General features: G+C 47.8%; 2 protein-coding genes across 2 annotated transcripts in view; one reads left to right on the top strand and one right to left on the bottom strand.

Moving 5' to 3' along the window:
• The window catches only part of MARCHF4 (membrane associated ring-CH-type finger 4), a 157,308-nt gene extending 150,317 nt beyond the window's left edge, over positions 1-6,991 (top strand). The window contains exon 4 of the mRNA XM_005279739.3: positions 6,507-6,991. Within this exon, the coding sequence (XP_005279796.2) occupies positions 6,507-6,868 (362 nt within the window). The 3' untranslated portion in view covers positions 6,869-6,991. The remainder of the gene's footprint in view (positions 1-6,506) is intronic.
• The window catches only part of SMARCAL1 (SWI/SNF related, matrix associated, actin dependent regulator of chromatin, subfamily a like 1), a 248,766-nt gene extending 238,336 nt beyond the window's left edge, over positions 1-10,430 (bottom strand). Inside the window, exon 1 of the mRNA XM_065561407.1 lies at positions 10,361-10,430. The gene's annotated coding sequence lies outside the window, so the exon portion shown is untranslated. The remainder of the gene's footprint in view (positions 1-10,360) is intronic.
• Between the last annotated feature and the right edge of the window lie 12,973 nt (positions 10,431-23,403).

A 23,403-nucleotide genomic window follows, 5' to 3' on the forward strand; every position in this document is an offset into this window, starting at 1 on the left:
ATTCCTTCTTCAAGGAATGAATGATCCAAACCCGTGCTCCATGAGCCTCTCCTCTCATGCCTTTGCTGAGTGTTTGTGAAATGTTATTGATGTAAGTCTGTCCATCCAGCCCCTTCGCCCCCTTCTTTAATGGCCTCTTTGGGTCTGAGCAGAAACTAGGCTGTAAGTGCCTTGGAGCAGGGATCATTTATTATTATTATTTGTATTACAGGAGCAATGCCCAGCCAAGGATCAGGGCCCCGTTGTGCTGGGTGCTGTAAAAACACAACAAAAAGGTGGTCTCTGCCCCGAAGAACTTACAATCTAAATATAAAATCAAGAGGCAACAGGTTGATACAACAAAGAGGGAAAGGACAAGGTAACAATGAGATAATTATGGGTAGCATGGTAAGCAGCGGTCACAATGCACCAGCTGCCTACCCAGTGGTGGGTTTATCTGCGTTGTGAGGGAATGCGCTCTCTTTTGGACGCTGTGACATAATAAATGAATATTCTCTCTCGGCACAGGTCTGGAGCCATACACGTGCTCAAATACCGCGGTGGTGAGCGTGGAATGAGAACCTGACTAGAATACGGAATTCAGTCAGATAATAAGGAAACGAGATAGAGAGTAGGAAAACCTGCATCTAATGGAAAGAAAACGAGGTGTTTGCATGTGGGGTGGCAGGCTGCCCTAAGCCAGTGTGCTAGATTTAGGGCCTTATGCTTCCTTTCAGACCAAGTGGGAAGGGGGGTCAAACCGGGTGCCCCACGTATGAAAGTTGGGATGGAAGGAACAATTCCTCAGCATCCCTGATTCTGCGGGAGCCCCTCCTTGTTGACACCACAGAGCTGGGGCTTCTCTGGTGCCCCAACATGGTTCTCCAGCAAAGTCAGAGATTTCCACCCTGAAGAGGGAGCTTTTGAAAGGATCATCCTGTAGGGAACGGAGGGGAGCCATGCTGTGATGCAGGGGGTGAGGAGACAGGGCAGAGGCACTGCCCCCACTAGCATCCTGAGGTCCATGAAATTTCCCCATGGAGCATCTTGAGGGTCCAGAACCCCACCTGCCTGTTCTGCCTTATGGAATGGCTCCTAAGCAACACAGAGAGATTCCAGCAGAATTTGGCTTCTTCTACACGTTTCTCCAGATAAAAAAGGCCTTGAATTGGGAGGATTCTCCCCAGTTAGTAAGAAAGATCCTCAGAGTGATGATACATCTGGGAGGAGGGTCTCTGGAGCTGGCCTGCAGGAATTCAAGTAATATTTTAACCCAAATTTGTTTTGATGGAAGCATACAATTTCTTACAACTTGATATTAACTGGCTGACTCCAGCTCTCTCTTGGAATTTACTGTTTCAAATGAATCACCTTTACTTCCGCCCCTTGCCCACTCCTCTGCTCAGTTCCCTTTTAATTTTACAGCTTCCTGAGCTCGGCGCTGGGAAATCGATAAGTAATTTAGAGCCCAGCAAATACAGAGGAAAACAAGTTATTTTGCACTTTTATGAATATTTTGAAGCCAGAATTGCCTGAAAAAACAGGAGCTCGGTCAACGTAACAACCGATCCACCACCGTCATGCTTTTAACAGCATAAGATCATAGACATTTATCATTAGAAGGCTAACAAACAAGAATTTTTAAAACTACCCTCTTGAATCAGGCTGTTCAATAATATTTGTGGTAAGCTAATGAAAGAGGATTTACAATCCCAGCTCCATGCTTAATGCTTGGGAGAATGGATCTGATTCCACGGAGGGTATTTTACAGCTGAGGAGAAGATATCCAATTTGGGTTCTTTGACCCAGGGCTTAAAGTGATCTCAAAGAAATACGGAATCTGGCATTGCTCAGGATGGAATTTTATCCTCTTTTAGGGATCAGACAGCTCATTTAAATACATATCTAATGTCCCTTGTCAAGGCCTGACCCACTTTAGAGCTGCTTTAGAGGTCTCTGTTTCCTTGTCAGGGTGTGGAATCTGTCCAAAATATCCCGGAGGAGTGCGCTTTTCAGGGGCCTGCCCTATGACTGATGTTAACAGTTCTGAACTGTATTTCAAGGGAGGAAACAAAAATCAGACTTTGTGTGACAACAGTCAGGTGTTGGGTTGTGATAAGACAAGGGGACCCATGACTAGAGCTCTTCAAATCTCAGTGGTTTGTAAGAAGCAGGATGGAAAAAAAAATCTGTGATATTCTAAACTTGACCCACAGTCCGAGCGCCGTAGTTCCAGAATAGCCAACTGTTAATATTGTTGCCTTTTTTGACGTGAGCAGCTAATCAAAATTCGGGGCCCTGCGCGTTGTGCCAGTTGGGAGGAGAAATTGCATCAAAGAAAATACCAGATTCCATCGCCAATCTTGTTTATTTAACATGAGCGGCAGTGAAATAGTTAACAATGTGAACACTTGTGTTGTCAGTAAGTCTCAGAGTCAACGTCTCACTGAGGGGAATGGGGCACTTCCAGAGCTATCGTTTGTCCGTCATGCCAGAAGCACTGCTTCAGGTCACATTCAGAAGGTTTTCTTCACAACCAGGAGGGCTAGACACTCTGTTTTTATTTAAATTGGAGCTTAAATTCTGCAGAAGCTGAGCTGGACACCAGAAAAGTGCTGATGCGGTATCCCAGTCGGGGGATAGCAGGCAGACACTTTCATCCCTTCCCAGTCATGCTTTGATTATCAGGTTGGACCAAAGCCTCTATAGCAAAGCACAGCTCAGTTGAAACTGGCCAGTTTTACCCATTTCTCATCAAACCCTTAATTTGCTCACAACTGCTCAAAAATGTTGTGAACTTTTCAAAGAGTTTCCAGCTTATCACAAATCCCAAAATGAGTGGCATTGGCTATGGTAGTGAGTGCCATTGGCAAATTTCTCTAGGCACTAACACTGACCTCATGGCATCTTTTGCAACACCATGTTCAAAATTGCTGGTGGGTGGACAACTCAGTCATAGTCCTGGTTAATAAGTCAATGATCTAAACTGGATGTTGTCCATTCGTTCTCTTAAGGCAACTTGTGCATTGAGCAATGGAAGTGCAGCTACCACAGTTGGGCATGCAGATTAGATAGTTGTGCATGCATATGTCTTTTTAGGCAGCTAAATGGTTACCGGCACATGCATATATCCACTATACAGCATGTGCAGTTGTGGTCCGTATATGGGCAAATGCAGTCAGGAGGATATGCACACATTTAACAGCAAGCAAATAGGGCCTCTGTGGTTTGAAAAAGGGTCCTTTCACATTGTACCTGTAGGTGACATTTGATTATCACATCTTTAGGTAAGTTTGTAACTTGTCTCCAGATCTCAGCAATTCCCAAACCTTTCCAGTTATCCCGGATCTTTCCCCCTGCTGATGCCCTACTCTCTCTGAGCTCTTTATTATGGATTTAACATGTTTATTGCAGTACAGCCTCAACCAGGTCAGAGTCCATTGTGCTAGTCAATCGACAAAGAGATAGTAAATGACAGTCCTACAGAGTTACATTCTGAAAGACAAGCTCTTCTGCATCCATTGTCTAGCTGGCCGTTCGAGGTTCGGATGAGCTTTTAAAGCAAATTTTTGTTCTAATAACCTGTTGGCTGCAGCCTTACATCTCAAGCCAGGAAGTGCAACCAGTTGGCTGTATCTCCAGCTATGACAAAACACTCTGATGTTCCAGTGGAGTTCACTGGGGTGTCGGATAGAATGAGGGACTGCTGGACCGAGGGCAAAACAGTTAAGGTTTGGTTCATCGGTGATGGTAATAAATCATTTCTCTCTGATGAAATTCAGTTCCACATGCACAGTATTCCCATGTTAAGTACAACTATGGAGAGCACTTCAAAATACTTCATTCTGTCCTTAGTACTTAAGTACATCGTAAAGGTAGATAAAGCACAATTTTTTTTGTCCACAGGTGCTTTTTTAAAATAGGTGTTTGAAACAATCACATCCCTCCTGGATTCTGGTTGGCCTCCAGCACCCATTGTCCTGGCTTGGGAGCTTCAGGTTCCAACTCTTGCACCAACCAGGAAGGGTGGCAGCCCACCCCTTTCACTTCTGATTGATCACTACAACCAGCAACGGGTAGACTCTCTCCCCGGCCCGGCCCAGTAGTGGTGGGGAGACTTGTTCGAAGTGTCTGGAGAAACCCCAAAGTACAAGGCCCCCTGTTTGGATACCTTTCTGCAGCAACAACTCTGTGATGGGTCAGTGTCCAAAGAAAAAACAGATAAGCAAATTCTTATAACAGATAAGCTAATTCTTATCATACAGGAGTTGGAAGTACTTGCACTTGTACTTTTACTTATAAATACATAAACGCTATTTCCACAGCATACTTGTACTTGTAAGTACTTCTGCAATGGTGTGCTTGGCACTCATACTGACGTCATTTTAATCAGCACTGATGGCTACAAACCCACAGTGAAATGCAAGTGGCCAGGTCAAGTTCCAGGCTTTGGCACAACTTGACTTTGACTCTCATTCCACATTTCAGGAAAGATGTGGACAAATTGGAGAAAGTCCAGAGAAGAGCAACAAAAATGATTAAAGGTCTGGACAACATGACCTATGAGGGAAGATTGAAAAAAATGGGTTTGTTTAGTCTGGAAAAGAAAAAACTGAGCGGGGACATGATAACAGTTTTCAAGTACATAAAATGTTGTTACAAGGAAGAGGGAGAAAAATTGTTCTTTTTAACCTCTGAGGACAGGACAAGAAGCAATGGGCTTAAATTGCAGCAAGTGAGGTTTAGGTTGGACATTAGGAAAAACTTCCTAATTGTCAGAGTGGTTAAGCACTGGAATAAATTGCCTAGGAGGAAGGTGGAATCTCCATCATTGGAAATTTTTAAAAGCAGGTTAGAGAAACACCTGTCAGGGATGGTCTAGATAATACTTAGTCCTGCCATGAGTGCAGGGGACTTGATTAGGTGACCTCTCGAGGTCCCTTCCAGTCCTGTGATTCTATGTCTTTCATTCTCTGCTGTTGCATTTATGCTCATGAAAGTTCATGGGCTGGTGAACAGGGGTTGCTCCCAAGGGCATCTACCTGGGAGCTTCTCTCATCCTGATCTGATCTTGATCGTGGCCCAGACAGAGTGAATCAACAGTACCAAGAAAAAACGAACGATCTAGTGCTGGCCTGTCTCAGTGTTTATCTGTCTGTTGGAATGCTTGCTGGAGCCTGACAGCTGTTGTGCTTTTGTAATGGGTGAACCACTGCAACAACCAACAAAGTCTGATTTGGAGGTTCATGTGAATTACTTTTGTATAAAATCCTACTTTAAATTAAGTGTTTCAGACCAAGATTGAAATTTGAGTTACTGAATAATGTTACAATATGTCAGCTAAGCCTGTATGTTTGAGGTGTCATGGTTTCTATCCCCAGGTCAGTAGGATGTGCTAGTACAGTGTGTGGGGAATCTGTCTATATCTGTCCAAGCTAGCTAGCAAGGCATTTATACTGTGCCATTCTCTATGGTATCAGAGCAGCTGGATAGAGTCCGTATTTAGAATATTACTATTACTTACTTAGCACTTAGGTTTCATACTTTATCTTCCAGATGATTTATGGAGATTAAGTAATTAATTATCACAATCCCCCTGCAAGGGAGTTGAGTATTTTTACTATCTTGATTTGACAAACCTCGTAACTGATGCACAGAGAGCGGAACTGACCTACCTAATGTCTCAGGAATGAGTAGACAGTTAGGATTAAAAGTCAAGAGTTCTAGTCACAGTTCACTGCTCTAACCACTAGACCACACTTCTGTTATATCCATGTCTGATGCTGGTTTGGTGGAGGTAGACAGATTCCAGCAACACACACACACACACCCGGTTCCAGACACAATATTAGTGCAAATGCTAATGATGAATACTTTGCATGGTTTTTCATCCATCAATATCAAAGCACTCTCCAAAGACGAGTACGTATCATTTATTCTCATTTTGCAGATGACATAACCGAGACACAGAAGTTAAGTCCTTCTCCTGCGATCACACAGCAAGTCAGTGACAGTCAGGAATAGAACCACGGTGTCTTGATTTCCAGACCCTGTGCTCCAGGCACTAGACACCCACTGCCCTTCTGCTGCTATGCATGTGACTAGATTTGAGTTACTCATACATGTGATGTCAGCACAGAACATAGATTCCAGTTACACCCCCCCATGCGCACATTTTCAGCTGAGTCATGACCAACAGCATGTATGATGGATCAAACCAAGAGGTGCATTGGTAAAGGGATATTGTTGTGCTGTACAGAATAAGCCATCCTGCAGCATGTAAGACCTGTTTGCTGACTGCTGAGATCAAACTGTGATCTGTTTAATTCAGGTGGAAGGCGGTCCGGCTGAGCAGAAGGACTTGTGCTCTGCCAGTCAGTAATTAAAAACCTTGATTTATCGTAGAATGCACGCTGACCAAGAGAGCTGTGTTCATGGGCCACTAAGCAGGCAGCTAGAGGGAGTGATGCTGAGCTGTTTACAGCTTCTCTCTAAAGTTTCTCTTGGTTTTTTTCCCTTCCCTCCAGGTCTAATAATACACGAAGGGCCCTCGGTTTACCGGATTTTCAAACGGTGGCAGGCGGTAAATCAGCAGTGGAAAGTGCTGAACTATGACAAAACAAAAGACATGGAGGACCAAAAAACAGGGACCAGGACAAACCTCCGAACCTCCTCCCAAACCAACCATTCGTCCTCCACCGGTGGTACAGCCAGCAACTCCGCTTCAGCCGACAACGGGGTCCGGGGCACTAGCCACGCCACCGGCACCCTGTCTGACCACCACTGTGCTTACACCATCTTGCATATACTCAGCCAGCTCAGGCCTCACGAACAGAGAAGCCAGTCTAGCACTAACAGAGAGCTCGTCATGAGGGTCACAACAGTCTGAGTGATGGAATTCAGGAGGCCTTAACGCGAAGTGAAGGAGACAAAGAACTCAAGAGCGGAGAAGCATGGTGTGCCTTTAATTTTTTGGGTAGCTGCACAAGGCGTATAAGCAGCGCTTGGCCAACTGAGGAAGAAGAAGGTGGAGGCAGAGCTGCACACACATGCTAAAGAGGTTAACGTTTTCCAGCCAGTCAATATTATTTAAAAAAAAACCAACAAAACAAGTGCAATACGGACTAACAACTGACTAGGTGGAGGTTGGGGGAAGCAGGGGAACAGCCGGTATTAGCATGTCTTACAAGTTCTATTAGCTGGGATGGGTAATGTTCTGCAAACACACACACACCCCACACGCACACACACACACAGTGTGGGATGGTTACAAACAGAAGGGGAATGACGGAAGCGACGTATTCGGAGGAGTTTTCAGATTGTGTTAAGCAGGGATCTGAGTCATCGCTTTGTTTCATAAATCATTCCGGAGCCCTGGATTACTCGCGATAGAGTATTGCCGCTGAAGTGGCTGGGGATTTTTCAGTTTTAATATTAAAAAAAAACACCGTCCATATTTCACCAAAACAAAAAATCGCCAAGGGGTTTGGAGAATGGCGTTGGGAGAGGGTTTGACAGACATTTTTTCTGGCAAAGTTTGTACAAATGCGGTGTGGGAGTTTGAAGCACAAGCACTGGTCCGATGACCCCAAATCCCACATTCAAACCTTCCCGCTCACAAAAACCATCCTCCAGGCAGACTTTGAGAAAGGGGGTTGCTCCAGGTTAATTTCCTCTCATACCCCATCACCCCCAATTGATTACATTAGGCCAATCCCATCTCCACAGCTTTCTCCTGCATCTGTGATCAGACTCTCATAAGAGAGGGTTTTTTTAATCTTTATATCCCTGCTGCTCAATTTGCAAGAGAGTCTCACTCAATCTTATAGGTTAAGTCCTTGATATCCAGTTTGCTGAACGACTGAGTGGAAAAGACTAAATGATGAGCTAACAAAGACTTAGTCTGAAGAGGGAGCACAGTCCCTGAGTGAATATATTATGCTTTTAATAAGTCTCCTTCTCTAGGAGCTATCCATGAAAGTACCAATTGCTCTTCAGAAACATCCTCTTTCAATGCACAATGGCAGAATCATTTGTGGGTATTAAAGGGACACTGTCAAGTACTTTTTAAATAGTTTTTAGGGGCTTTTTTACTCGCCATCGTTTGTCATATTCTCTTAAAAGCTTGAAAATAAAAATTATTTCCCTACTGATTTTTGTCCTTTTCCATTTGGCACACACTGTTCTTCCCTGGCCAGGCCCTTGTCCTACTGTGCCCTCCCCTACCCTGTCCCTCTCCTCCCCGTCTACTGCAGCAGGAAGTCAAATGTATCTGGGCCCTGTTTACTTTTATGTGCCCCAGCATTGCTGACGGTGCTGCATCACAGCCCTGGAGAACAGAGCTGTTTTGTTAGCATCGCTGCTGCGGTAGAAGAGAAGAAACCATGACAATGCGGAGTGTTAACTGGTTTTGGAGCAACGGCACAGCAAATCAAACATAACTAACGCCACAGTGGTCAAACCTGGTGCCTGGAGTTAGCCACCAAAACCCATATGTAAGCAGATGAACGAAAGCAGCGTGATTTTCAGCTGCGCTGGGGGTCTCCTGTCTTAGGGGTTTATATTACCATCCTTCACCATGGTATCTGAGCGCCTCTTGCAGCTTCTGTTGGAGCCATGGGAGTTGATTCATGTGATTTCACTTTGATTCATGCCTCTACATATGGATTTAGCTGATGAACTCTGGGCGCCCAGGCCTGAAAGCAATTTAGCACTCAGAAGAGATAAGCATTTTAAGGAAGGTCACATTTTTGGGCCTCCATTGCTTGACAGTGTCCCTTTGAATATCAGGTGGCTTTATGGCAGATGACGTGTGGGTTCTGAAACCCCAGCCGAGTTGAGCTCTGCCCGGAGATAAGACTTAATCCCAAGACAGCTGATGAAATGAGGAGTCAGGCAAACAAACATGATTGCTGGGAGGCCAGTGTCCGTAGCGCTGACCTATCTCACTGTCTACCAAAGAGTGCTTTTGGTTGGAGTCAGGGCTGTTTTGATGACCTCTGAAAGGTGCTGTTGGGAGCTTGTCTCTTATGGGGCTACTCCTGCGGCAAAGTCTGGTTAAAGCAAGAGAACACAGCAGCCTTTTCATGCCCAGGGGCTTTTCCAAAGGGCAGTGTCCTTGTCACAAAAGATGGCCGCTTGTGATGCTCTGATGGGGTGGGGGTTGTCAGGCATACTATTAAGTAGTGTCATCTGATCCCCCTCCAACTCCCATTATGTAATAAGGAAAACAAAATTCCTTTCACTGGGGTTAGCAGGTTGGGAGTTTATAAGGTCAGAAGCACATCTCACCATGAAAGAGAGGCGTGGCCTGGTGGGCTGAGCACAGAATGGAGTCAGCTCACTCCAGCTCTGCCACCAACTCTCTCTCTGTAGCCTTGGGCAAGTCCCTTAATCTTTCTGGCTCAGTTCCCCATCTGCAAAATGGGGATGATAATACTTACCTACCTCACCGGGGTGTTATGAGACTCAGTGTTTGCAAAGCCCATTGACCTGATAAGGTAGTGTGTGTAAAATAGAGAGCAATGAGCTGGTTAGCAGGAATGGGCACCCACTGCCCTTTGCTGGACAAATTTCAAACTGCTCAGCTCGGTGTATCATAGCCCCTATACTGTTACCAGAGAGTCCCCTTTTTCTGCAGTGGTAGGGTGCTGTCTTATCCCACCCCCACTGTCGCATGACAGTCTGAGTGGCTGTAATGTGCAGCATAGGGACAACCACATGGTCCTACCTGGTCATGGATTTGTTACAACATTTTCTATACACGTGCTTTCCATGCAATGGGCTTAGAAATACATTTTCCAGTTACAACTGGCCTGTCTGGGTCTGTGCTGTTGAGTGGCCGCAGCCCCCCTCATGGGTGGAAAGTCCTCTTGTTTGGCTTACTGACGATGCTACGGAGCCCAGGTTCAGAGACGGTGACCTTCTGGTTTAAGAATCAAAGACCTGTTTCAGCTATTTAATAGCCAAACCAAATGAACAGAACTTGCAGGTTTGCCAAGTTCATCAATGACTGGGCATCAGATACTATGGTGACAAGGAGCACTTAAGTACCTAGCATAATGACAGGTTTCAGAGTAGCAGCCGTGTTAGTCTGTATCCGCAAAAAGAACAGGAGTACTTGTGGCACCTTAAAGACTAACAAATTTATTAGAGCATAAGCTTTCGTTGACTACAGCCCACTTCTTCGGATGCATACAGAGTGGAATAAATATTGAGGAGATATATATACACACATACAGAGAGCATAAACAGGTGGGAGTTGTCTTACCAACTCTGAGAGACCAATTAAGTAAGAGAAACAAAAAAAAAAAAAACTTTTGAAGTGATAATCAAGATAGCCCAGTACAGACAGTTTGATAAGAAGTATGAGAATACTTACAAGGGGAGATAGATTCAATGTTTGTAATGGCTCAGCCATTCCCAGTCCTTATTCAATCCTTTGTTGATTGTGTCTAGTTTGCATATCAATTCCAGCTCAGCAGTCTCTCCTTGGAGTCTGTTTTTGAAGTTTTTCTGTTGTAATATAGCCACCCGCAGGTCTGTCATTGAATGACCAGACAGGTTAGTCTCTAAGGTGCCACAAGTACTCCTGTTCTTTTTAAGTACCTAGGTAGATAAGACATTAGCTAAAGGAAGTTGGAAATTAATTATAACACTTTCTTAAGCACAGATTCATAGACTCCCAAGGCCAGAAGGGACCACTGTGATCATCTAGTCTGCCCTCCTGTATGACACAGGCCAGAGAACTGCCCCCAAATAATTCCTGTTTGAACTAGCGGTCAGGATCTTCTCTTTCATTCAGAGGGCTGCCACCACCAGCACATTCTCCTAGAAGCCAGGTGTAATTGGAACCTCTGTTTTCAGAGCAGTTTATTCCTGAGCAAAGTGCTTCTGAGTTTATGAACATTTAGGCTGCTGGTCTGAGAGCGATGAGTGCACATTTGGGGTTTTTTTTATTATTTTTCGGAGCGTCTCTAAGGATGGCAGCAATAGCAGTCAGCATCTGTGTTCCATGACAGAATGCGCTCTTCTCTCCTCCCTTTCCCCCCTCTCCTCCCCATCCCACCATTTCTGTTCCTACGCAGGACAATAAAAACTGCAAAAATGGAGCCATGCAAAACACACCGTGGACTGGAGGGGGTCTGCAGAGGGCAGAAGGGACAAGGTAACAGAGCTACACAAAGCTGTTCTATGGAAGGCATCCCTTCCCTGGCATTGCCCCACCCACGTCACTGCTCGTCTTGCCTTCTCTTTCAAGTACTCTTCACTTTGCCTTGTTGTCAAAGAGTTCTTGTTTGTATTTTTAACCTGATTCTTACAAGGCAGCGAACGCTGCTTCCCTCCGATAATGCTGTTTGCAAAGAACTCAACAGCTGTTTCTCGGGGTGGGGTAGGGGCAAAACCCCCATCGGGCACTCCTGTGCTCCTGTGCTTCATGGCACGGTGAAACAGTCAGAGGCGGCTGACGGAGAGACGAGGGGTCTGAAATGATTCGTGGTCCTGCTAATTCTCACATTTTGTTACAGTTTCCTGATTTTCTGTCAGCTTTGATGGGTCACTTACTGCCTTTTTGGAGAGGTTTTGCTCCGTGGGACTTCTCTCAATTCTATCCTCTGCGCCCAAAATTTCGGTGGGGGCCACAAGCCTCCATTGCTCTTCCAGTCTCTCCACCAAGCACCCACCCTCAAGCCCATTCCTCCCACCTCCTCCACCAGAGCATAAGCACACACTTTGACTGTAGTAGGGGGTCTAAGAGGCTTCTGCTTCTTCTGACCCCCCTCTGGTCAGGACTCACAGCCCTTGGGGTGTTTTGTTTTTTCAATATATAGTCACTTTGAAACTCACAGTTTCCTGCTGCCAATCAGCTCCCACAGGACCAGATTGGTTGTGAAGCCCAGAAAGCCAATAAAACACTCCATTCCCCGTTTCAAATGTCAGCACTGGTGGGCTGGCTCTCAAGACACATGACTGAATTTCCCTTTTGCCTTGCTTTAATAACGCTAGGCCTGTGCTTTTCTACACTGGGCCTTGAAGATGAACCTGTATCGTCCTGCACCTGTGGCCAGGCCCTGAAGAAGAGCACATCACTGTTGCCACAAATGTCCCAAGAGATGTGTACTTCTGGCATTATTCTGGATCAGGGACACTGATGCCAATCTTTTGTATGGGGAAGAAACAGTAAAGCCAGGAAAGGTATTAGCTACTAACTGTATTTTCACTCAGGGAAACAGGAACAAACCTCCTCAGACTTGCCAGATCCCTGAGGATTCCTTCAAACCCCAGTTCCTCCAGTAGGCCCCATATCACAGCCAACCTCCTTCTGGCTGAGAAAGCCATCGGCTGGAGACCATCTTGAGGGCCGCTGCCCACGTACAGTTGCCAGCTGGCCCTCTTTTCAAGGGAGAGGCCTGATTTTTTTCCAGTGGACGTGCCGCATGTCTTGTAGGGCATTGGGTATCTCACCACAGGGTGAGCGACACCGAGAGCACAATGCCGTAATGCAGCATCTCTGACCAGGAGGACAAAGTATTCAAGGAGGTAGCTCACCTTCACTCAGGATATAAGCAATCTGCCTCCATAGCACTGCCACCCCATGGATCCAGAGAGATGGGACCAGCAATCAAACCCAGGACTCCTGCATTGCAGCTGAGAGCACAAGGCCAGTGAGCCAACTAATTCCTCTTCCCATTTCATTATAATGCCAGCATGTTACCAGCAGTTCCTCTTAGCATTCGTCAGCTACGCACAGTGAGGGAAAATCAGTGTAAACGCTGGAATATCCAGAGGGACTGATTCCTTGGGACCAGCACTGCATCTGCCCTAATAGTTAGTGCCAGGAGACCCTAACCCCCAGTATCAATGCGCCCCACTTATGACTTGATGCATTCCCTGCTATTCCACCCCCGCATTGTCAAATTCCTTTTGCCAGTGCAGATCTCTTGCTCTGTGGCAAAACCTGCCTGCCCAGACCGCAGCTTCTCATGAGCAGAGATACCTACAGCATAAACTATAGGATGATTGTGCAACATGGATAAATATCTGTAGTGTTTTGAAACCAGCACTTGTGACCAAAAGCACATTAGAATCCAGAGATAAACAACTAATGCAGAAACCTACTGTATTGACCATCTCCCTCCACTTCAATGCTTAAGGGAGATGTACTGAATAAAGCAATTTACTAACAAATTTTAAATTTGTTAGTCTCTAAGGTGCCACAAGTACTCCTGTTCTTTTTGCGGATACAGACTAACACGGCTGCTACTCTGAAACCTGGATAAAGCAATGGTTTCCTTTACAATAGTAACCATTTGATGGCTTCCAGTGATGTGAGTTTGACACAGCATAGTTGATGGAGCAGTGTCTGATCTGACATCTATCACACTGTATACAAGTAGAAAAGACCATCAAGTTTCTGCACTGTTAACAAAAACATCAAAAATATCTTGGTTCATTATTTAACTTACCTCCAACTCAGTGGGTGAATTTGTTCTTTGAAGAGAGAATGAAGTTTCCTCTTCCAGAACCAGAATTACAAGTTTACAAAACTATTACTCTTCTTGAGAGGGGGAAAAAACAACCGTGAACGAATGTTTAGTTTATTGAACCTAAAAAAAAAAGTCTTGACAGAAGTTAATTAGGTAGATAGAAAAATGCAGGACCTTACTCTAGGCCAGGGGTCGGCAACCTTTCAGAAGTGGTGTGCTGAGGCTTCATTTATTCACTCTAATTTAAGGTTTCACGTGCCGGTAATACATTTTAATGTTTTTAGAAGGTCTCTTTCTATAAGTCTATAATATATAACTAAATTATTGTTGTATGTAAGTAAATAAGATTTTTTTGAATGTTTAAGAAGCTTCATTTAAAATTAAATTAAAATGCAGAGCTCCCCGGACCGGTGGGCAGGACCCGGGCAGTGTGAGTGCCACTGAAAATCAGCTCGCGTGCCGCCTTCGGCACACGTGCCATAGGTTGCCTATCCCTGCTCTAGGCAGGCAGAAGGAGAAAAGAAATCCTTGCATGGGATTCTTGACCAATCATTGATTAAATGTTCACTCAATGTGTGTGTGAGACAGACAGAGAGAGATACTTGGGACTTGAAGTGCAGTGGATCATAGACTAAAGGCCCCTTGAAATTATCTGAGCCATACTCAAGCAAGCACAAAGGTATGAAAGCACAAATGCTTGGAACCATACAAGTCACAAGTTTATTGACAAGAGGTGAACATGGGGCAAGAATAAGGGAGATTTTTTTCTATGCCACATTGACAGTGTTGTTTTCAGCTTGTTTACTACCTACCCCTATAAGCAACCTGCTCTTCCAAGTGTTCTTGAGAAAGATGATGTTATTCAGAGCATAGAGAACTGAATAAATAAACAAAAAAGGAGCCAAGCAGTAAGGAGAGACTGTTCACTACATTTTGTTACTGCTACACACCAAGGCCTTCTGTATAGAACAAAACAAGGATATTATTTTTATTTTGCTGCCTGTCCAGTGCCCAGTCTTGAGCAACGGTGGCCTCCAAAGCCACAGAGCCTTCCTAGAGCTCAGATTTCCACCAAGTGACCAGAGAATTCCTCCAAGTGGTGGTCAAAGCCAGCAACGGTGTTCCTGTGTCCATCCGAAGTGTTTTCACCAGTGATGACGGCAGCTGCTTTCAAAACCGCCAAGTGCACCTTTCGCCTTGTGCCATCGCAGGAGGGTGGTGATATCAAAACGACATTTGTGATGATGTCACACCAGCATCCTTTGCAGTGATGTCAAGGTGGTTCAAAAGTATCATGAAAGTCAAGGAAGTATTTTTATTCAGGCACCAGAGGGGCACTGGTAACTACAAAAACCAGGTGTCACCCAACTGCGGTAAAGGGTGCTGTCAGAGATCCTTAAAGCTCTACTGACGGGAGAGTGTATTCATCCCCACAAACAGTATGTGCCTGACACCAATCTTCATCAAAAGCATCATAGGCCTTTAGGGGCCAGGAACGTGGATACCACCTCTATGTGATCCACCCTTTTTGTGTTCAGAGACGCTAGCAGAGCTACCTCTAAGAGGAGCAGTTCCATTCAGCACAGCAGGCCCTGGATTACCCAGTTTTTCATTTTTCCCCTGTAAATTTTCTGTTGCCTGTTCTGGTGGCTCTGGTTTCTTCTCTCCTACCCACACAAGAGGATAGCTACATAGCCCACCAAATCTCCTTACCCCAGCTCTGCTCTCAAGAGTCAGTTTTCAACTGAACAAGAACGGTGTGCACAACTCCAGCTGACCTAAAACTGCCTGTGCCTTTGATCTCGTGAGAGAGAGAAATTGGGGGTTTCTCTGAATCTGTGGTTGGAGAATTTTGCCCTGGATCCTACACGTTTTTATTCCTTCCTTCCTCTCACCCATCACATCCTCATCCTCACTGTCCTCTCCAATGTGAGGATCAGTGACACTGAATGGCAAAGTAGCTCTTTGATACAAGGGGTATGGAGAGCCCTCCTTCTCCTTGATGGAGACACAAACCTCTCTCCACTTCCCTTAAACTGGTGTGTCCAACAGAACCAGGCTCTGGTGGGGCCTGGCTTTCCAATCTGGAACAGCTTCACTCTTAGGTTTTGTCTTCACTGCTATAAACAGTGGGGGAGGGGAGGAGTGCACCTCAGGGTAATGCACATAAGCTATCCTGAGGTAAAAACACAGTGAAGAGAAGGCACTTTAGTTTTATCATGAGGTCATTTACCTCACAGTAAAGTGCTTTGTCTTCACTGTGTTTTTACCTTGGGATAGCTTACACCGTTACCCTGGGGTAAAAACCTCCCCCTTTTATCGCCGTGAAGACACCAGCTAACGGACAGGCACATTGCAATACGCTGACCCAGTTCAGGACTTTCATCCTTTCCCAGTTAAGGAGGAGGGAAGAAAGAGAGCAGCCAGAGAGGGGGAAGCAAAAGGCATCTCCTTCCCCTGCCCCCCACCACAACAGCCCCGTTCATGTGTACTTACAACAAATAGGCTAATTTTGCACCTGCTCTGAATCACACTTTAGTCCCATTGAAGGCCCTCAGGAGGGCTGCAATCTGATCCTCTACTAAAGAGGGATCTGTCCCGGGGGTGACACGTCCCTTCTTGAATCACTGAAGTCCTTTAATAAGGCCCTGTATGAATCAAGATATACACAAAGTGATGAAAGTAAACTGCGTGGCCATATGAAAACACTTCATTAGAGAGTCTCTATGGAGACTTCTGTGGGTTTGGGACCCTGATTTTTAACAGGAACCAAAGGGGAACTTCAGGCTGCAATGTTAGGCTTAAAACTCAGCCAAAAGGGAGGGATTTGCCCCAAGGAATGACCATTCTGACTGTGTTACTGTCCTGTCAGTCTCCTGAATCCCAAATGGAAACTTCTAAGTGCTCTTCATGAGCTGGTGTTTTATTAGAAAACTATTCTTAGGTGTTTAAGGTTGTTTTCTAATGAAAATATACATAATAAAAAAAAAGAAAATGAAAGACTCTGTTAATCTTCTCCTCTCCTTCTCTGTTAAGCTGTAATACACACTGTGAAATTTACCTCCTCCTTGTTTGTTTATTGCCATTCCTGGTCAATAAAAATCTCTTTATTTCTTTCCATGATTCACACGGGACCTTATCCAGTGGCCTTTGTCATCTGCCTTCACATGCCAAACTGAGGTCAACAATTCATTCAGAGGATTTGAAAAAATAAAGATGAGGCATTATTGTCCTTATTACAATTGTTACCTGCTATGATTTATCATTTGTTTAATCAGTCCATACTGTGGAAGCCATTAAAAAGCCCACATTTGCCAGTCTTTGCTACAGAGATAACATAGAGACTTCCTAAATACAGGGGAAAACTATGATCAGCTCAGCTACCACTGTGTGGCAAGCACCGGTAAATGCTGACATCTTAGCAGCATCCACTGTAGGCATGCAGGACCTTCTGCAGGGAGAATAAAGAGATGGTCTCCCCCCAATGAGTTTTCAAACTAAGAGATAGCAGAATTAGTCCCTAGGCTAAAGAGACAAGGTGGGTGAGGTAATATATTTTATTGGAACAAGGGCAGCCCAGGGAAGGTATGTCATTAAGTGAATTTAGCATTCACAAACACGGCCATTTAGTCAATCGCTGGAACCTGAAGGGGACCATTTCTCCACTGAGCAGGCTATGATACAAAGGCATTCGTTTTGATGTCGGTCCCTCCCAATAAAGTCTCACAAAATGATTTAAAGCAAGAGGTGGAAAGGAGGGTTGAATGGAGCAAAAGAGAGCAAGTGAAAGACAAAAAATGGATTGGAACGAAAGAGCCATGACGTTCAAAAGAGAAATGGTAACAATGCACATAGGTAGCCATGCAGGCCAGGTACAGTGAGGGGAAAGGAGGGGCAGGGATGGGGGAGACAGGAAGGTGAGCATGACTAAGGGGGACTGAGAAGACACAGGAATGGAGAAGGGGTGAGGAATGGGCTTTATTGTCTGTGACAATGATAGGCTGAGGAGATGATGTGGTAAAGAAGACGGCAAGACTAGCCCTTGGGAGGCTCCACAGCAGAAAGGAGAAGGAGAAGCAGTAATTCCACCACCAGCAATAACACCAGGAGCAGCCAGTGCTGGAGAGCCAAGATCAGGTCTGAGGCGCTCCAGCAGCCCAGAGCGAGCGATGGTAACGGAAGCCACGTTACAGCCCAGTAGGAAGAGAACAGAGAGATCTGTGAGCCAAGAGAAGAAGGCCATTGTCCCTTGCCGCCCCCCGGCCCCCCAGAACGGGACAGTCATGTATAAGGGAAAAAGACTGACCCAAAGGGATGAGGTGGGAGAGAAGGTCACCACCAGCTCCTGCATCTTGCTGAGGAAAGGAAGTTGGAGATGGGGTTGTTGACCAAGAAAGAGTCAGGCAGAGTGTGTGTGAGAGAGATTTGTCATGGGGTGAGGGATAAGAACCTGAAGTGTACAGGAATGAAAGATGGGATGGAAATGGAGAGGGTGAGGCATTCATACTAAGAGAAAAAGACGGGTCTCAAGGACAGTCCCCTGCAGACGACAAGATGGGCTGCTGCTGGGTATAGTGGATACATGAAACGTGGGTGCCTGGTTGCAGGGGGACTCCGGTGGAACGATGCTGTTGGGTTCATGGTAGCAATCATGTCAGGTATCTCTTCAGACACTGAAAGAAAAAGGCTTGCCAGTGCCTGATGGTGCTCAGTGGGGAGGGAAGTATTTGCGGTGAGGATGGGGTTGGTGATCAATGATCGAGAACAGGGATGGCCCATCACCGAGCCCCTGCAGCAAGGATGGAGCTCTTCACTACTATTTATTTCTACGGCAGTAAGCTCCAAAGTCCCCAGTCAGGATCAAGTCCCCCACTGTATTACGTGCTGTGAAAACACACAGCGCCTGGCTCTGAACTGAGGCGTTGGGTAGAGCACAGGTAGCAGTCAATCAAATGTCTCCTACCCTGCTTCTCCAACATGTCCGTCTCCCCGACCACTGACCCCTGTTGGCAGCTCCAGCAGTGATGTGGCTACTTGCCATCCACTCGTTCCACAGAGCCCAGCGAGGGCTTGTAGCAGGGCACTGCTGGGGAAGCCTCAATCAGCGCCCGCCACCCCAGCCCCAATCGGGGGGAACGGGTTGGGGCTGCGTAAATAGCCTGGGTTTGCCTAGTCACTGACTGCACTTGCCAGCCTCATTAGGCAGGAGCTATAAGGCTGGGAGGCAGTGAATGAAAAGGGGGACGGAGACCAGGAGGCTCAGGGAGAGGTAGGAGCCTGCTACGCTGTTGCTGACCAGGCCTGTGTTAGGCCAAGCCATTGTAAATAGCCTGTATATAGTAGGAAACTGGTGGTGGGAAACGGACACAAATAAAGAGCCTGGGAGTTTTGCCCGCTTGGAGTGTCCCTGAGTCTACGAGGAGCGGAGCGGGCACCCCGTTAGAGGGCTGAAAACCTTTTAAAAATTGATTTTTCACAGTGTAAGGTTCTCTGGACTCTGGGAAGCCCAGGCAGACGTGTATATATAATGTCTTTTTCACTGAGCTATCATCCCACTAGGACCAGGGGCACAATGAGGGAGAGTGCCCAGGTCCTTCCCCTCCTTGGCCATAGACTCCAATCAGGGTTAGGGGCACAGGCTGTGACGGGTCTGCCTAGCCCTGCCTGGGACTCAAACCTCCCAGAAATGCACCCCACAGGGGTCTGCAGAGAACATACGCAGCACCCGCACCCTCCCATGGCTGGGCAGCTCTGTGGCACAGGCCTTGTGTGTGGGATTGTGTGCTTTGGGCCCTGTCCACAGCAGCGCCGCCCCACCACGGAGTTGCTGAGAGAGGCCAGGCCGCTACACTTCCTCTGCGGCTGCTGGGGCGGCCGACTCCGCAGCACAAAGCCGCTGGAGTGATACAGGCCACTCATCCAGCCTAGGGACCCCGGCTCTAAGGTGGGAACCCCGGGCTTGGAAAGGTGGGAGGAGCCTGGGGCTGATAGGGCTCCAGGAGATAGATGGTCCCTAGAAGAAGCCCCACCTACCTACCCCCACGTCACATACTTAGCCCTAGGACGATCCCTCCCCCTCCAAAATCAGCACCTCTTGGGCCCCCTCCTTAGGAAAATTCTGGTTGTGCCTCTGATGAGAACCGAAACAAAATTTCTCCCCGACGAGGCAGGAAGGCCTTGCATTCTGCAGGCTGCAATACACCACAATCTTTGCAAATTCAGCGGGTTTTAGAAGCCGGGGGAATCCAAAATGTTGACTAACTGCTGAGGAGATAAAGAATTATCAAGACAACGGGGAGGTTCGAGTGTTATTTCAGACACTGTTCCCTAGAAAAGAAACAAGAGTTGTGCCAAACCATCCTGCTGTGGGCTCCAGCTGCAAAACTCAGATCTGGCTTTTGAATATCCCAGGATTCGGACAGGCAAAGATCCAGGGGCTTTGTTCCACCATTGTAAAGATGAGGACAATTTGCAATATACAGTTCTAGATCTGAGTTGGGATTTCCATTGCCTACAAAGCCCAGCCCAGTGTGAACACGTTTACCCTGGTGAGTACTTCCCCTAAAAATAATACTCTGGTCTGTGGATTCAAAGCAAAAGAAAAACTTGATGTTGCTCCAGAGGTTACAACCTTTTCCAGGCAGTAATTCCTGGCATGATAGGACAAGCTACTGTCCGGTGTCCAGAGGATATCACTCCCCGAAGGACGTGACTGACAGCAATCTACATTATTACTGACAAAATAGGTCAAGAAGTAGGCCAGATTAAAAATGTTAAGAGTTCTTGTAGAGCCTGTTCTAAAACCCACTGAAGACAATGTGAATATTTCAATGGGCTTTGGATAGGGCTCACCGTCCTGGTATTTACAGTTTCAAAGCCCTCTTGAGTTCATACAACTTTGGTTTATATAGAATCGTAGTAGTGTGAGAGGGAAAGACATGTTAGCGAGGGGGAGAGACCTACCAGATCAATGAGTGCTATCGCTTTGCCAGGGTCAGACTGAGTCAATCACACATGACAAGCTTTGCAGAATCCATTGCAACCACCCATCCCCCAAAACGGTCAGTACTGGAAGATACAAGTTAAAACTAATCCAGATTTTTCAACATTAGGGGAGTGCCTCTGTAACGGGGCGGTCTGCCTTTAAGGGCCTTGGAGCCTGGGGCTAGCCAACCCTGTTTGACTATCAGACCCAAATGGAAAGGGGTTATGTAAGGCCCCTTACTAACATTTAGTGGGGGTGTTTGGGTTGGCTAGCTCCCAGCTCTAAAACAATGGGGAGAGGCCAATGCTCCAGGTCAGGCTGATTGACAGGGCGGGCAGGCTAACCAGGGAGTCAGGAGGCCGGGGGGAGAGGGGGTCCATCCTCCGTGAGAGCTGGAATTGCCTGGGTCAGACAGAGTGGGCCCGAGCTGAGCTGGGGAGCAGAGCCGGGCCAGACAAGCAGCCCAGGAAGCAGGTCAGAGCTGGGAGCAGTCACAGAAGCAGCCCACAGAGCAGACCCTGTGCTGGGAGCAGGGCTGAGCCAGCCAGAGACACGGCCCAGGGAGAGCAGACCCTGTGCTGGGAGCAGGGCTGGGCCAGCCAGAGACACGGCCCAGGGAGAGCAGACCCTGTGCTGGGAGCTGGGCTGGGCCAGCCAGAGACACGGCCCAGGGAGCGCAGACCCTGTGCTGGGAGCAGGGCTGCAGCCACAGAGCCAGAGGGGGCCAGAGAAGCAGCCCGGGGGGCTGGAGGCAGAGCAGCAGCGTCAGTACTGAGGCCGAGTGGAGCCGGAGCTAGAACAGTGGAGCTGGGACTGGAGCAGTCTAGAGCTGGGTGTGGTGAGCAACTGGGGCCAGCCAAGGGGGGGCCCTGGGCAAAGGGCCCAGCGCAGAAAGACACCCCCAGGCAAGGGTCCTTGCAGGCCAGACTGGGAGGGGGATCTTAACCCGCCGGGGGGCTGACACTGGGAAGAAGGGTCCCACCACCCAAAGCCCGGAGGTGTGTGGCCACCACCAGAGCAAGTGTCCAACCCAGTGCCTGAGAAGGAGGCCTGGGAGCTACAAGGAACAGACTGTGAACTGCCCTGACGTTCCAGAGACACTGTTTGTGATGTTCCCTGCCACAGAGCAGGGTGACGTGTTTCCTTCAACCTTTCCCATTTTGACTTGTTCTTTTTTAAATTAATTGTTGATTAAATAACTTGTACTTGCTTTAAATTGTATGTAATGATCAGTGGGTCAGGGAAGTGTCCAGTGCAGAGAGAGCCCCCCGGAGTGGGGACACCCTAGCCCAGAGGTGGGCAAACTACGGCCCGTGGGCCACATCCAGCCCGCAGGACCCTCCTGCCCGGCCCCTGAGCTCCTGGCAGGGAGGCTAGCCCCGGCCCCTCCCCTGCTGTCCCTCCACCCCCGCAGCCTAAGCACGCCGCTGGCGCAACGCTCTGGGCGGCCCGGCAGCGCAGTTGCAGAGCAGCGGCCTCACCCGGTGCTCTGGGTGGCGTGGCTGTAGCGCCGCCAGCCACCGGTGTTCTGTGCTCCGTGGTAAGGGGGCAGGGAGCAGGGGGGGTTGGATAGAGAGCAGGGGAGTTTGGGGTGGTGGTCAGGGGGTAGGGGTGTGGATAGGGATCGGGGCGGTCTGAGGGTGCGGAACGGGGGTTGGATGGGGCAGGCGTCCCAGGGGGCAGTCAGGAATGAGAGGGGGGTTGGATGGGGCGGCAGGGGGCAGTCAGGGGTGGGGAGTCCGGGGGTGGTCAGGGGACAGGGAACAGGGGGGTTGGATGGGGCAGGAGTCCCAGGGGACGGGAGCTGTCAGGGGGTGAGAAGCAGGGGGGTCAGATAGGAGGCAGGAACCAGGCCATGCCTGGCTGTTTGAGGAGGCACAGCCTCCCCTAACAGCCCTCCATACAACTTTGGAAACCCGATGTGGCCCTCAGGCCAAAAAGTTTGCCCGCCCCTGGACGAGCCCCTGGACTAGGTGACCACAGCAGGGTTGGGGGTCGAGCCCCCCAGGAGTCCTGGGCCCAGCCTTGTCAGGGTTACGAGGACTCTGCCAGACAGGAGAGTGGAAGGGGAGTCCTCGAGGGCAGGGAGGCCTCTGGGTAAAGGAAGTAGGAGCGAGGACTCAGCTAGCCCATTTCCCCGGGGTGGTGCAGAAGCCAGGAAAGTTCCCTACAATAGTGGGAACATTCCCCCGCTTACAGTTAGGTGAGGCCTGTAAAGGGCTGAGAGCACTCAGCTGAAAGGCGGGCAGCAGGAGAGAGGTGAGCTGCTCTGACTGGCCTGGGAGCAGTGAGAAAGGTGCAGAGTGAAAGGCTTTGGGCCACTGTACAGCTCAGGGGAACGGTGTTTTGTTACGTGGCAAGATTTTATTTGAATTAATAAACCATGCCCTGTGGGAGAGGTCTGAAAGAGACTTTGGGGTGGTGCTAGCTGGTAGGCCTTCCTTCACAGGGACCAGACATGTGTGCCTACATTGGATTCTCTGGTGCATTAATTAGGGGCATGCAAATGAATGGACATGACTGTCTGCCTGTGGAATCATTTGCCCCACCCTCATCACCATAGCATCCGTAAACTCCCAGCTTTGAAAATCTGACACTTGTTGCCTGTTCACCCTTTGCAATCTCAGGTGCAGAGCACCTTGGATGTTACCCCCTCAACACAGATGATACCCAGGGAAGCAGTGTGGTCTCGTGGGTCGGAGAGCAGAACAGGAGATGTGGGTTCTGTTTTTGGCTCTGCCACTCACTCACTGCTTCACTGAGGATCAGATTGCCAAGTGTTCTGCACTCACAACTGGGGCCATATTCCAAGCTTTCAGCACCCCACAGCTCCCACTGCAACCCCTCTCATTGGATTTTCACATGCGCTTGGCACCCAAGGTGCTTAGTGTTTTTGAAGGTCTGGCAGTTTATCTTCGTGCCAAAAAGAGAGCTAGCACTTTCCAACAGCTG

Source organism: Chrysemys picta, chromosome 11 (genome assembly GCF_011386835.1).
Source record: "Chrysemys picta bellii isolate R12L10 chromosome 11, ASM1138683v2, whole genome shotgun sequence".
Lineage (NCBI taxonomy): Eukaryota > Metazoa > Chordata > Testudines > Emydidae > Chrysemys > Chrysemys picta.